Here is a 15,090-nt window from a genome sequence, read left to right on the forward strand (position 1 = left end):
TTTTGGATTTGGTTTAAATGGACCTGATTTAACTTTAGCTTCACTTGTATATTTTTAAGACCCATTTGGGATGGCCATTTTTTTTTAACATCCTCGCTCCCCCCCCCCCCCCAGAACAGGCAGTAGCTTTTTGCATCTCGAGCCCTCCCTTAAAGTCTTACATCTCTAAACTGAATGGGGTGGCTCAGCGTTGTTCCCCACAGGCACACACAAACGTTTCTAATACGAGATGATATGGTGTAGCTCTAACAAGACAGCACCTGGACAATTGCCCTGAATTGCTTTACACTGGACATGGCTTTACCTTGAAGTGGAACAGTTGCATTTTCCAGATAGACCAACAGGTATTTCAGGTAAAAATAAAGAGTTGTCAAAGTAATCATTCCAAAATCTAGAGTCATTTATATTTCTGGATAATAAGAAGTGTTGCCTAAATAATTATGGTAGTAGATGTTATATAAAAACAGATAGAGTTGTCTGGATTCATTTATAATTGCATTTGAAAGGATGGGTAAATCTGGCATAGGAAATCCCATTCAAAACTGAAATTCTCACCTGCTTAATTCAATTCCTCCTCTACCTCATTTCTTCTAGTAATAGCACATATATATATTTATACAAGGTATTCAAATGACGTCCTAACAGCCTGGAAAACAGTGACATAATTCAGATCAAATGTATGCGGCTACAAAATGCTGCTTCTATGAAATGAAAACATAAAATATATGCAATTTTCCCCCGGCAGTTTATTATGGTATGAAGAAAAAACATTCTGTGCTTGAAGCTGACGTTATATTACAAATGTATTGCAAGGTATGACATGACTATTAAAATATGATTACACAAAGTATGAACATTTTTAGAAGTTTACAGTACAGTGGATCTTTTATAAACAGACTTAAATATACATATAACAATAGTAGCTGACAAAAACATCAAAAAGTAACTATTAATGTTGCTAGACTTTTCTCCCCTGCAGAAAAAAAGTCTCACATTAAAAACAAAATTATGAAAAGCCTTGAAACCAGGAACAAATCACCTGTACACTACAAATATACATGGCAGAGGTATGCAAACCAGAAAAATCGCATCATTGGATGAAACCTCCAGAAGGGGGCTTTAACAATGTTTAGCTGATGTTTGCTCTTCGGGTGTTGCTCATGTCACACCATAACTCCTCAATCGGTTGTAATCTGTAGTCACATAATCTGTGTTAACAGTTATATTATTACGAGTATATACTCAGGGCGAGACAGTTAATGCATTCAACACTCTCATTAACATATGGAGAAGTATATCTCAACTGAAAACTTTGCCGCAATCCTGCAATCAGATATCTGTGGGTGAATACCTCCACGAAGCCATGATGGAATCCACTCACGAGGATCAGTTTGCAGGAAGGGTGCTAAGACCGAGTTGAGAGTTAAAAAAAAAATGCAACTCCTCCATCTTCTTTCTTGACTAGGGAAATAAATTACCACATTTGCTTCCTGTTTAACCAGTTTGCACAGACAACCCCAGCTCATGTGTTAAGTTATGTCAAAAACATAAGTATTTTATGCTGTAATACACAGTATTACTGAAACTAACAATATTATTTGCATATTTATAACAAGGTATAATGAAATTCCTATAATAAAACAAAAAATGTTTGCTATAGATTTATTTACAAACAGTTCAGCAAAGAAGTATAAATACTTCTATATTTAATGTTTAGGAAAACATAATTTACAAAATATTCAAATATATACAGTCATCTGAAAAACTGCCCATATTAAACTTTGATGCAGGCAACGAATTGGCCGCGTCCATTCGTTCGGCATTGAAAGAGGAGGCGATTTGTGTTGGTTTGTTTTTACTTTTCGAAGTCACACACAAGTTATTTACAAGCTAAGTCTGCTTCCTGATGAGCTAAACGTGCCCAGAGCTTTGAGCATGCTGTCCCAAAATGTCGTCTATCATTGTCAAATTGTTCAACCAGTCTTCATCGTTGTTGCTACTGTTCTTCATGAGGGAGTCGATGAAGTCAGTTTCGCTGCAGTTTCCTGGCAAGATCGAATTACTCTGTTGTGGCCCAAAGTCGTACTGCGGGAGCTCGGAGGCAGTGCTCATTCTGTTGAATGTTCCTGACAGCTGGCCTGCGGAGGGGTAACTTGGTGGGCAGAGTCCTTGAGCTGGATTGAGCTGGTTAAAACTGGACATGCCTTGTGGCATGGATTTCATAACATTCATAGCTGGCAATGGTCCTCTGGTTAAATTGTGTCTCAAGTTCTGATTATTCAGCGTGTTTAGGCTCTGGCCGGACTGCCCCAGGTTTAGTTTTTGCATCTGTCTGACCTGGACTCCTGGTGCAATCTGATTAGGAGGCGCTACAGCCTGGTGGGAAAACGGCTGACCTGGCATATTTGGTCTCACGTTCTGCTTGGAGACTAGAGGGTTACTGGAGAATGGCTGCATGCTGGTATCCATTTGGCTTTGATTTGGCATTCTTGAAACCCCAGTCGGTGTCCACATCTGGGCAGATGTGTTGGGATAGACGGTAGAAATTCTTGGCATAGTCGGCTGTCTTAAGTGTTGCTGAGCTGCTGAGTGATTTGTTAAGGAATTGGAGCTAAAGCTAGACAATGTCATTCCTGGCTGGACTGTGGCATGGCTGTGGACTGTTTGGCATCCTGAGCTCATGCCCAGCGAGGATTGGTTTGGTCGCAGAGGCATGTTAAAATCGGAATTCGGTGGGAAAATTCCTTGCTGTTTGCCAGGATTATGCGGAATCATGACCATTGCCCCACTGTTTTGGTTAACAGTGGTTGGAGTAATGCCGGAGCCCAAGCTGTTCTGAAGTAGTCCTGGATTGGAGGGCATCATGCGGTGGCTGAGTGGAGGAGCTGGCATGGCCTGCCCGCAGTCAGTAGGAACAGGCTGTGGCATTGCTGTATCGAAAAAGACGTATATGTTAATCATTAAGGGTGCGTTTATCCCCGACACACGGCAGAGCTTTAACACGATGCTCTGCTCAGATTCCTCTCTTTCCTTACACAGGCCTCTCCTTGTTTCCTGTCACAGAATTACTACTGAGGTGGCAACAGGCAAATCCCACGTGATGTGACAAAACGTGGACATAATGATATTTTGCATGGAAAGAAAAGTAAGAGCCCTGCCGGGAATGAGACCCCGGCTTTTAGGCGCGCGCGTTTTCACTCCTTACCCTGAAACTGACTCATCTGCTGGGGTGCAAAGGAAGCCCTCTGCTCAGACGCGGCTCCCAGCATGCTTTGTTTCTGCTTCTCCTGGAAAGCAAGAGAAAGGCTTGTCACGTGGCGACCCCTGGAGGAGCAGCGATAACGGCCGACCTCTGACGTCTGACCAGTTGGGCGCTAACAACCTGTCCAGCGACACACACAAGCTCTTCAGATGCGCCACCCTGTCAGGAACTTAATTCTTCACATGCCCCTTCTTGCAAAGGTGCCCTCTAAATAGCACAACCCAACTAGGGGCTGCCTGAGGCAAAAGTTGTGTAGCCAGGTCTAGGTCTACAGGGGATCTGGAATGACACTGGGGCCACTTTGTTCACCCCATTGGGGATGGGGGGCTCTACCCCCCCAACTCTCCTTGTTTCTGTTCCAGCGGGGCCTGAATCAAAGCCAGCCGAGCCACTGAGAGCCTTTCCATTATCCGCAGTGGATCAGGCTCTCTGTGTTGCAGGGAGATCCACAGGATCATTTTTCTGGGCACATCCTTTGACTCACCAGATTCTTGGGGGAGGAAATGAAAAGTGCTCCCAGCATGTGAACAAAACCCAAATGGGGCAGACTGACGGAGGAGAGTGCTGGGAAGATAGCCCCCCTCTCATGCCGAGCCAGATCCTTGTTTTAAACCAAACCTTACTATGGACCCACGGGGAGAACTCCTGGGAAACTCCCTCCTTTACCAGAATACTGGCGGCGCTGCCTAAACTGAGCTGACGTGTAGGCCGTGCACCTTTCCTTCTGCTTCAGGGACATCTTCTCCAGCCCAGCCTGCCTGTGCTACTGGGAGCTCTGACCACGTTCTTCCAAACGGCACTGGGCCGTCTGCCCTGCGATGGCATCTACAGTGCAGAGAGCACAGTACGGACTGGGATGTGTGGCCCACAATTCCAGCTATGGGGCCAGGCAAGGAGGGGGGGCATTTTGGTGCGAGAAGGAGGCAAAAGCAGAGCGAGGAGGCAGCCAGCCAGCAATGGGGACAGATTCTAGGGATGAAGAGGTCCTTGGGTCCCCCCTCCAGCGGCCAGGTGCAGGGCAGGCCCGGGGAGGAAATCTCCCGGTTGAGCGCTCCCGTCGCGCTGTCCTCCTGCAGGGAGTGGCGAGCTCAGTGCAAACGGGACTAGAAATGGAGCCGGACCATCTACACGGAGGAATCCTCATGGTGCAGGAGGAGGTGGGAATGAAGAGCATCCCCCCAACCCTGCCTCACTCACACTTCGAGGAGGACCCTCAGCCCCTGCCCTCTCTTCTCGCACAGACCCTGGACAGCAGCAGATGGAAACAGCGGCGTGGAGGTGGCCAAGTTCCTCTTCCACATAGCGTGTGTCTGTGTGTCTGGGTGTAAACACACATGCACACCCCAACACACACCCCCTCCTCCCACTGCAAATGTCATTCCCGCGGTAACGCAGCCCCCCCTCTCCCCCACACACATTACAGGAGCCGCGTTGGCACAGCAAGGCCCAACCTGCAATAGCTGCCGTCTCATGATCTGCTGCTTCAGCAAATGGTTCCTCATCGTGTATCCGTTGACTGTCGCTGGCGCAGGCCCCGAGCCTCCACTGGGCATAGTGCCTGGCTCCTGAAGTCTGGTAACAATGCCCGGATTCTGATCCTGCCACAAAAGATAAAAAAAGGAAAAAATCAGTCTCACCGGGGACATCATAACAGACGCCCACGGTCCCATCCACTGGGGCCGTCCCCCGCCAGCAGCCCAACTACTGTCCCATCCTGAACCGCCTCATCTGGGTGTCTACAGAGTCTGCACCACTGGATGGCTCACATCACGGCTGACGCAATGAGTAGCAGTGGCCTGTTCTGGCTTCAGAGTATCAACAAAGGAAAAATCTGCAGGATCAAAGGTTCACCCAAAGTTCTTTGTCCCGGCCCAAGGCCCCTGATTCACACTCACACAGTGTGTAACTGGCAGATGGGATGTGAATCAAGCCGCATGTTCTCCACTAATTCTCCAAGGTGATGCTAAGGCCAGGTCTACCCCACACCCGGCAGTTCAGCTTATGGTTCATGCAATGAGTCAGCTTATCTTAAGCCGAGCTTGGCGACATCCCCACAATGGGAGGTTGATGGGAGCAAATGCTCCTGTTGGCTTTTCTTACTCCTCTCAAAAGCAGGAGTACAGAACTCCAGCTGGGGGCACCCTCTGAGTTCGATTTAGCAAGTCTTAACTAGGCTCGCTGAATCGAACTCTGGAAGATCAATCACAGCAGCGGTGCTCTTCCATTTAGTGTAGACAAGGCCTTAACGACAAAGGAAGATGAGCTGGAATATACCCGGGGTTACATAAAGGGGAGAAAGGAGAAGCATGCGGCGAGGAACTTAGCCCTGGTCTATACTACATCAGACGGTTGACGTAAGATACACAACTCCAGCGGTGTAAATTACGTAGCTGGAGTCGATGTAGCTTACATTGTGTTTCCACGCCATCCATAGAGAGGGAGGCCAATGGGAACAAACACTCCCATCAGCTTCCCTTACTCCTTGTGAAAGCAGGGGTATTGTCACCGATGGGGGTGCCCTTTGAGTTCAATCTAGAGGGTCTATCCTACACCCACTAACTCAAACACGGGAAGATCGACTGCAGCAGCATTGATCTTCTGCATAGAGCAGACGTACCCACAGGGAAAGCAGAGGCACAATCATGCAGTGAATGGGGAATAGGGGAGACCAGTCTCAGAGGGGAAAGCTCCTGATAAAGATGATCTGGAAACAAGGGCGAGAATCTGAGTATGCAATGGAAAGAAAGAGGCAGATTTCCAACTGGCGCCAGTCAGCCTTACTGCACTGGGATCAATGAGCCAGATCCCCAGCTGGTAGGAACTGGCATTGCTCCCTTGTCGTCAATAACAGCAGCATCAATTCCCGCCACATGAGAATCTGTCCCAAAATGAACAGAAGAGAAGATTCTTACGGCTGTTAATCACAACAACACCCCAAAAATTATGGGAGCAGAACTTGAAAGGACGAGGAAGTCAGAAACACTTAAGCCAAAACATCTTGCAGAGGTAGCATGTAATCAGGGGAAGAGAAATTAAGTGAAAAAGCCACGTCTTCAATGGAGAGGCAGAAAAGCAGGGAAATGCTCCAGCAAACTCTATACCCCGACACGGTAACAACCAGTATATTTCCCATTTTAACATCCAGCTTTTACATTATTTATGATGTTTTGTTAGTATTGGCAGAGAAAATTATGTACATTATATGCAGCATTCTTAACGAGGCCATGTTTCCTTTGTTTTCAGAATGGAAGCCCACATCCTTTGTTTGAGAATCAATGCTATCAGAAGATAAGCCAGAAGAAAGTGATTGTTGCCTTTTGACATCTGACAACGAGCAAACAGGATGCGATCAATGGTTCGGAGTGACCAGAAGGAAACGTTGGAGGGTGTTTGTCAAAAGCCAGGCTGTCAGAGCTGGAACGCCTTTTGTGATGGCTTCGCTATAAGGGATTGCCCCGGTCATTTGGAGATATATACATTTTTTAAAAATAGGAGCGATTACCAAGAAGGTCACTGAAATTACTCACTTTTATGGTGCCTCCTTTTGTGGCAGCACTTAGGTCTATTATGCAAAACCACAATGGATGAAATGTAAATGCCTGTGAGATAATTCACCAAAAGACAAACCTGCAACTCATCACTGGTCTCATTATCATTCCTATTCAGGGGCAGTCTCACAAGACCAGACATTATTACCTCGGCTTTGCTTACAATCCTGCCGGACACTATTCCGTTTCTCTCCTCCCTCCCACGCAAGGAGAAGCTGGCGTGGGGGGAGTAAATATGATTTACTCCTGATGTAAAGACAAAAGTTCATGTAAAGCTAGTGTTCTGCTTTCATGTCAGATATTATTCCGTGGCCACAGTTAAGCTTTGAATAATATGGATTGCCTCTAGGGGAATATTTGAAAGAGCAGGGATTCGGTTTGTGTACTCGGCACATAAAAGACACTGAAATGTTCATAGCACTAAAATCCCTGCCACCTAGCCAATTTCCTCCGAACTTGTCTTGTTGCGTGCAGAGGGTCTGTGCTTACTGAAGCAAACGAGTTGAGCGCAAGCACAATCGTTCTGTTTCGCTCAGGGCTATTGAATTAACAAGTCATAACATTTAAAGTCTTTTTTTTTAAACGAATCGTGTCCACCTCATTCTAATTCCTCCTAAACCTCATTAGGAAAATAACGTTGGTTTTTCCGTATTATTAATGGGAAAGGAAGGGAAATCACATTACTAATTGCAGCTGCAGCAGAATGGCCTTGCGATACAGCAAGCTCTGTAACGATTTTGCTGCAAGAAAGACAATCAGACAAGTTTGTGTGCTAATACTTGGAACAGGTTGATATCTTTGGGAGAAGAGTTTAATTAGCCACAAAAGAAAAATAATACACATGCACACATTTTTGTTAGGGGAAAATTACAAAAAAAAGGGGTAGGGGAGGGACAGGGAAGGAATTCAGAGGCTTTCATTTTGCAGTTCACGTTTAGAATGAGCCAAAACAAAAACAAAACCAAAAAATCTCAATTTCCACCACTAGTGGGAACTACTGCATTCCGTTACAGTAGAAAAGAACCATGACTAAGAATAGCTCTTGCATGTGGTCTAAAGGATGCTGCTATCTGTACCAAAGGTTAATGAACTTTAAATATTTTTCCTTTTCATCACTACCCAAGAAAAATCACTTCCCCCGAAAAGGCCAAACAAGCCATACTCTGAGCTGGCCCATGCTTTGGGCTATCCCATTTTAAATTTCAGGAAGACAGCATGTGGGGCAGGACTTGAAATTCAAAGCCAGAGATCACAGCCCTGGGTGTTCACACATGGAGGGGCGCGTATCGTTACTTATGGTTACAGCCTGAGATATGAATGCCGGGTGCGCAGTCACAGAATTCCTCTGGTGTTTTTCATCATACATCACAACTTTGCGATCTCTCTCTCTCTCTCCCTCTCCCCCCAAAACTCAAATCAAAACATCAGCAGAATCTTTAACCACACAGCACACTCTAAGGAGCCTGAAAATGTTGAAAGCACGTGGTTCTGTTGCTAGGCAAACTGTCACTCAGCAGTTTCAGCGCTCACAGTACTCAGTGGGCTTTCCAAAGTGGCCGTTCCTGTTGGAGAAGGAGTAAGTGCAATGAGATGGTGGACAGAGACCCAGGACCATGGACTAGTGTTGGGAGCCAGGCAGGAAGAGTTAGAGGCAACAGGAATGGACTGTATGCTCTGTGTCTGTGCCCAGGTGTGACAGAGCACTTGCCCTGCACTGGCCCTTGAAGGGCAAACCCCAGCCCGGAGCAAGGGTTGGGAATAACGCCCCAGCTGATGCAGGCCTCATTAACTAGGGCCCAGCTGGGGCCTATAAAAGGAAGGACTCCTGGAAGGAGGAGGAAGATGGGCGGCTGCTCTGGGAGGGGAGCAGGCGACTCCCTGGAGTGAAAGCAGCGCTGGGGAAGCAAGGCAGGGCTCGGGCCGAGTAAGCTCCCTGGCCGCCGGGCCTGAAACACGGCCCGTGGAGTAACAACTACCCCTGGAAGGGGGCCCAGAGACTGATATGGGCACTGCTGGAGGGCAGTGTCCCAAAGAGGACGCCGTGACCGGGAGAAAGAGGGGAGACACCACCAGAAGGAAGGCACCCAGCTGGTAAGAAAGAGCGAATTCCCAGGACAGACGGCTGGTGGTGCTGCAGTGGTGAGTCGGCCCCCTCACACCAGGTACAACCATTACGTCTGTGGGGGAGGGGAAATGCCCCATGTCTTTGTGTACACCAGTCATGAGTCAGACACATCGCTGGCCATTCACAAGCAAAAATAACTAGAGCCCTGCGCAGATACAAAATTTATATCTGCAGCCGCGGCTATCCACAGCCGGACCCGCGCCTATCCACAGCCGGACCCGCGCCTATCCACAGCCGGACCCGCGCCTATCCACAGCCGGACCCGCGCCTATCCACAGCCGGACCCGTGGATGAGGATACCCGTGGACATAGAGCAGATATCGGCGGGTTTTGCAGGGCTTTAAAAATAGCGTGTGCAGTGACTCCCCATTAGAATGACATGTATGTACAAAACAGCACAGATGATTCCTGCGGCGGAGTGTCCAGTCACACCAATTGTAGCTCTGATCCAGCAAAACATTTACATGGGCGCTTAACTCAAAGGCCATGAATAAGCCCACTAGAGACAACAAGTATGCTGAAAACTAAGCCCATGCTTAAGTGCTATACTGGGCCTGCACCCACGTTTACAAGCCATGCACAGACATGTCTAAAAACCTGGCCTCCAGTCGCAGGAAAGGCACAAGCAGACTAAAAGTGTTAATTAGGTGACTAGGGATGTTAGCATATTGTTGTTTAAACAATCAACCGATAAGCCGGGGCTTAACGGTTAATCCTAACGACTACATGCACACACCCCCTCTTGCTGCCTCTGTATCAGAGGCAGCAAGGGATCGAGCAGGGGGAAGCAGGAACTTGTGTTCTGGAGGAAGCCAGCTCCCCACAAGCAGTGGCTCTGCGGAGCAACCCCCCCCCCATGCTGCTGTCTCTATGTCAGAGGCAGCAGCGTGGGGGAAGGGACACAGACGGGATGTTGGAGCAGCCTCTTCCAGTGGTCAGCTCAGGCTCCCTGTGGACAGGGCTGCTGCTGCCACATGGGAGCCAGTCTGCGTGGGGAGGTGATTTTTAAACCACCCTGCCCTGCTGCCTCTGATACAGAAGCAGCAGTCCGGGATGGCAGGTGGTTCCCCGGAAGGGGGGCTAGGAGCCAGTAGCACACGGGTGGCCAGTCCCATACCCAGGGAGTATTTTAGTAACTGTGTAACCGATAACATTTTTTTGTGGCTACACGATTACTAAAATGAAGATACCTAACACCCCTAAATGTGACCGCATCTCAGAAACACCAGCTCTCTGCTGCTTATCCAGTAATCGCACTCCTGTTCATCTGGGTGAGAATCTGGAACGTTACAGCCCTTAATTCTTCATGAATCTTGATTAATAAACAGCCTAACAGAAGTCTAAAAAAAGGCCTTCCCCAGTGTCATTTTGAGGGGCCTCGTCACTCTGGATGGACAGGCAAGACTCCCATTAATTTTAATCCAAAGTAGCCACTGTTTAAAAACAAAACACATTTGAAAGCACTCAGTTCATTCGCCATTCCCATATTTTCCTTTCTGCTCTCAAGGTAGAACTCTAAGTCCAGAGCTATTGAAGAGCTTCAGTATATTTCAATGAGGGCATGAAGGGACCAGCAAACTGTGGAATAAAGTCACTATCCATAGCTAGACGATAGTGATCTGCAGAAGAAGCAACAAGGAGTCCAGTGGCACTTGAAGAAGATGCCTAAAGAAGTGAGATGTCTCTCACAAAAGCTTACGCCCTAATACATTTGTTAGTCTTTAAGTGCCACCTGGCTCCGTGTTGTTTTTTCTGAAGCTAACTCATTCGGCTACCTCTCAGAAGGTAGAAGCCGTCAGGTAAGGCCGCCGATCAGTATATTATAGACCAGTGGTCTCCAACCTTTTAAAGCATAAGATCACTTTTTGAATTTAAGTGCAATGCAGGATCTACCTCAAACCCAAACACCCTTGCCCCATCTCCTTCCCACCCCTTCTCTGAGGCCTTCCCCCTGCTTACTCCATCCTCCCTTCCCCTCCTCACTCACTTTTATCAGGCTGGGGGCAGGGGTTTGGGGTGCAGGAGGGGTTCAGGACTGGGACCGGGGTTCGGAATGCAGGATCCAGCTGGGCACTGCTTACCACAGATGGCTTCTGGGTGGTGGTGCAGGGGGCTAAGGCAGGCTCACCCCTACCTCCCCGCAACACTCCCAAAAACAGCCAGCAAACGCTCTCCATACCTGCCCCTTCTGCTCTGTGGAGATGGGGTACAGGATGGAGGGAGGGGCACTCTGACATCAGCACCCCCTCCTCTTCTTCCCATGCCCTGCATAGCAAGCAGGGGGCACCCAGGGGTGAAGGGTACCTCCAAGGCAGAGGGCAGGAGCAGCATGGAAGTGCCGAGAGGGGCAGATGAAGGGCTAACACTTGACAGCCTCCCAGCCAAACCTCTCAGGATCACCTGTCAAAGGTTCCAAGATCTACCAGTAGATCCCGATCTACTGGTTGGTGACCACCGTTATAGACCCTCCCAATAAAGCCAGTCACGTGAATTGGAACAGTTCATCAACAGGCTAATCAGAACGGAATTATTTGTGGTTACCAGATAACCAACTCAGAGCAAAATTACTGTGAGAAATAAGAGTCAGCTTTGCAGAGAACCGTGACACTTTGCAGGGCTAACGAAAACTGTGCATCTCAAACGAAAGTAACCAGCAGTGGAAGAACTGAAGAGCATCTGATTCAAAATGCATACAGGGACTGAGCTTCGAAAGTCTCTTCTTTTGTGAAAGACACTGTTAGTTTGAGTAACAGCCCCTCTTCTTTAAGTGGGGCTCCCAGCTGACTCCAGTAATTTCAGCTCTCAAAACAGAAATAAACGGTGAAGTGCAACCACTGAACCAAAGACAAAATGCAAAGGTAAACAGGCAGCAGAGATCAGCATGTTCACTGTTAGTGTGGGGACAGTGGTGGTGCGGTAACAAAAAATTAAGTGCCAATGCCTAACAAGCTTTCTGAGCCAAAGACAATTAGCCCTAAAGTAGTTGCAAATGAGCTATATTCTAGCAAGCTTAAGAGATAGGGCAACAAAACTCCCAAACAGTTCTATTTCTGGCTCTGCTACTGACTCACAGCAAAGCTTGGGCTAGTCAGACAACCTCTACAGCTCTGCCTACACTGCAATTAGACACCCACGGCTGGCCTGTGCCAGTTGACTTGGGCTCCTGAGACTTGAGCTAAGGGGCTGTTTAACTGCAGGGGCCTGGAGCCCGAGCTCCAGCCTGAATTTCTAAACAGCCCCTTTGCCCGAACCCGAGTCAGCTGCCACAGGCTAGCCGAGGGTTTTTAACAACAGTGCAGACATAATCTAGGCCAGGGCCACGTCTCCACTTCCCAGAGGATCAACGCTCTGACGATCCATCTTCTGGGGTTTGATTTAGCGGGTCTAGTAAATAACTACTAAATCAAATGCTGAGGGAACTGCCCCATCGGCACTGATACTCCTCACTATTAATATGGAGACAGGGCCAAGCTTGGCTTCAGGAATGTCGACTCCAGCTATGTTCTTTATGTTGCGTTCCTTAAGCCGACCTCCCCCCCACAGTGTAGACCTGGTCTAAGTGCCCAGTTCACATGTCCGTAAAATTGGGAAGAACGAGATGGCTTTCCTTCCTGGCAGGGTGTCCTCAAGCTTCGTGGCGTCATTTCTGAACTGTGTTTGGAGGGGACGCAGAGACTTCACGATCAAAAGGCAGCGACTCTTTGTTCTGTCTACAGCTCCTAGCACAAAGGAACCCTGGTCTGTGATTGGGGGTCCTCAGTGCTCTGACAATGCAAATAATAGCTGTATCCGAAACATGCCCCTTCTATCGCTGTTCCATGCATCAAACTATAGGTTGAATCTCTCTAGTCTGACACTGTTTGGACCTGACTGATGCCAAACCAGAGAATTTGCCGAACCACAGATCAATATTGTCTAGCAGCATTACCAACTATTCCATTTCTTATCGGGCTGTTAGAAGACAGTTAGGGGTAAATGAGAGCTAAATAACAGCACAAAAGACTGCACCCTTAGCTTGAAATAAGCGACGCAATTTGAGCGACGCAAATTGTGTAGCTTATTTTGAGTTAATTTAGAAACATCTTATTTCATAATTTGGCGCTGTCTATGTAGCACCAAATTTTGAAGTAAAGTGCAATTCTGAAACATTCCTCAATCCTTGTGGAACGGGGTTTACAAGGCCGTTGGAGCAGCAAGCCCATTATATTTTGAAATAACGGGCTTGCTTAAAAAGACGTGGAATAGCTATTTCAGGATACCAGAATTATCCCCATGTAGCGCCACAGTGTAGACCAGGGCTACTCAACACGTGGCCTGTGGCCTGCGTGTGGCCCGTGGCCCATTTATTTGTGGCCTGTGGTGCAGTTTGGGTTTATGCAGGGCTCAACACGTGGCCTGCAGATGGGATCCTGTGAACATGGCCTCCACTGGAAACACGCTCCACAAAGGCTAAATGTCTCCCAGGCAGGGTGAGCATTCAAAGACACAAGTGGACGGGCTGGCTGGAACAGACGGGTACAGGGTGTTGACGTTTCTAGCCCCCAGGGAGGAGGTACCCGGAGAGCAGGGGCATTGTGTGAAAGAAGCTATTTGCATATATATATTTGCATGCACGTGCAACCACACTTAAGTTGTGGCCCTTTGGATGTGTCGTGAGTATCAATGTGGCCCCCAGGGCTTCCAAAGTTGAGTAGCCCTGGTGTAGATATACCCTGAGGGCCAGGACTGGGGACTATAAACAAACTTTATGGGACCATGGGAAACTTGGCCACACCCACGATAAGTGGACATCCGGCTAATTGAAATCATGCCAGACCACACATGTTGTTGGACGAGAGAGTGCTGGACTAGAGAGGTTCAGCCTATATAGCCGGTCCCCGAGTTACGAACAGTTGATTTACGACTGTTCGTACTTATGTCCAAACCTCCCATTAATTGTTCATAAAGGCGGTCCAGTCCCCGAGTTACGAACGCGATCCGTGCTTACGAACAGCGTGGACGCATATAAATGAATGGAGTCCGACTGACAAACACTTAGAGTTACGACCAAGTGTTTGGTACGTTACTCATTCGTAAGTTGGGGACTGGCTGTACTGCAGCAAGAGTTACTTGTTTGTCTCAATTGTAGGATCCATAAAGAATCCCTTTGCTTGGTATTCCTGAGAGACCTTCAGATGTTTAAAAGAGGAGAATCTTGGTGCAGCAAGGCTTTACTAAGCAGCTGCTACCAATGCTTCCTTACGTTTTAATCTAACTGGATATTAAAAGGCAAAAATATTTGGGTTGAGATAGGGCACCCTTTATACAAACAACCTCCTTTCTCCCCCCCTTCCAAACCCATCCCTACCCCATGCATTGGCAGAATATTCATGTTCCATGTCTTAAAACTGATTTAAGTCATGATGCCATGACTATTTACATTAAAGCAACATGCACAGATTATAGACCCTGTTTGTCGCCTTTAACATGACTTTACATTTGCTCTTTAGGGAAAGATTTTTTTTCCTTGCCTTCTCCCTCTTCTTCTGGCCCCCACCCCAGATTCTGCCTCCACTTCAAAGATGCACTTCAAGATAAAATTGACCCTTTTGGTCCAGACATCTTCTGAAGCTTTGTTTTCCCCCATTCCAGTTTGTTTGTTTTAACACAATATACAGGCATTGATAAAACAAACTGTGGGTCTTTTCTTTTTTCATCTTCCACCCGTTTACTTGATATATAACCATGTAAAATACTATCAGACTCAAATTTCTAGGCTTATCTCAGGGGTTGTCAGCCAGGAAAAAGCTTTTGTTTGAAGACTGTAAGTTATCCATGGGTATACGGTTTTGTTTAAAAAAAAAAAAAAAAAGAGAGAGAGAGCAAGAGAGAGAGAGAAAAGTTCTTTTAAGTTCTTTCTTCTGTTTGTATGGCACCGACATGCTGAGCCTCACACAAAGCTAACCCTCCTTCTTTGATAGAAGCAATGTCAAGATCACTCTACCTGGCTGGCAACTCCACCAGGGACGGTCTTGGCCAAGTAAAATAGAAAACACGCTCATCTCTTTCTAGCTGCTCTTATGTGGCCTGCTGCTCAAAAAGAAATATCCACAATTCTGTTTCGAAATGAACTCAGGCTTTGAACAGGAAGGGAACTCAGCTCCACTCCCCCTTCC

The 15,090-nt window shown here is 47.4% G+C and overlaps 1 protein-coding gene across 5 annotated transcripts in view; it reads right to left on the reverse strand.

The window, feature by feature from the left end:
* Nucleotides 1–728: 728 nt before the first annotated feature.
* Nucleotides 729–15,090, reverse strand: part of MAMLD1 (mastermind like domain containing 1) — a 428,240-nt gene continuing 413,878 nt past the window's right edge. For all 5 annotated transcript variants that reach the window (XM_075941086.2, XM_025178840.3, XM_006137785.5 and 2 more), the window contains 3 exons: nucleotides 4,714–4,860; nucleotides 3,206–3,287; nucleotides 729–2,930 (listed from right to left, as the gene is read on the reverse strand). In XM_075941086.2, the coding sequence (XP_075797201.2) occupies nucleotides 1,912–2,930; nucleotides 3,206–3,287; nucleotides 4,714–4,860 (1,248 nt within the window). In that variant the 3' untranslated portion in view covers nucleotides 729–1,911. The remainder of the gene's footprint in view (nucleotides 2,931–3,205; nucleotides 3,288–4,713; nucleotides 4,861–15,090) is intronic.

Source organism: Pelodiscus sinensis, chromosome 13 (assembly GCF_052426305.1).
Source record: "Pelodiscus sinensis isolate ZL-2025 chromosome 13, ASM5242630v1, whole genome shotgun sequence".
NCBI lineage: Eukaryota > Metazoa > Chordata > Testudines > Trionychidae > Pelodiscus > Pelodiscus sinensis.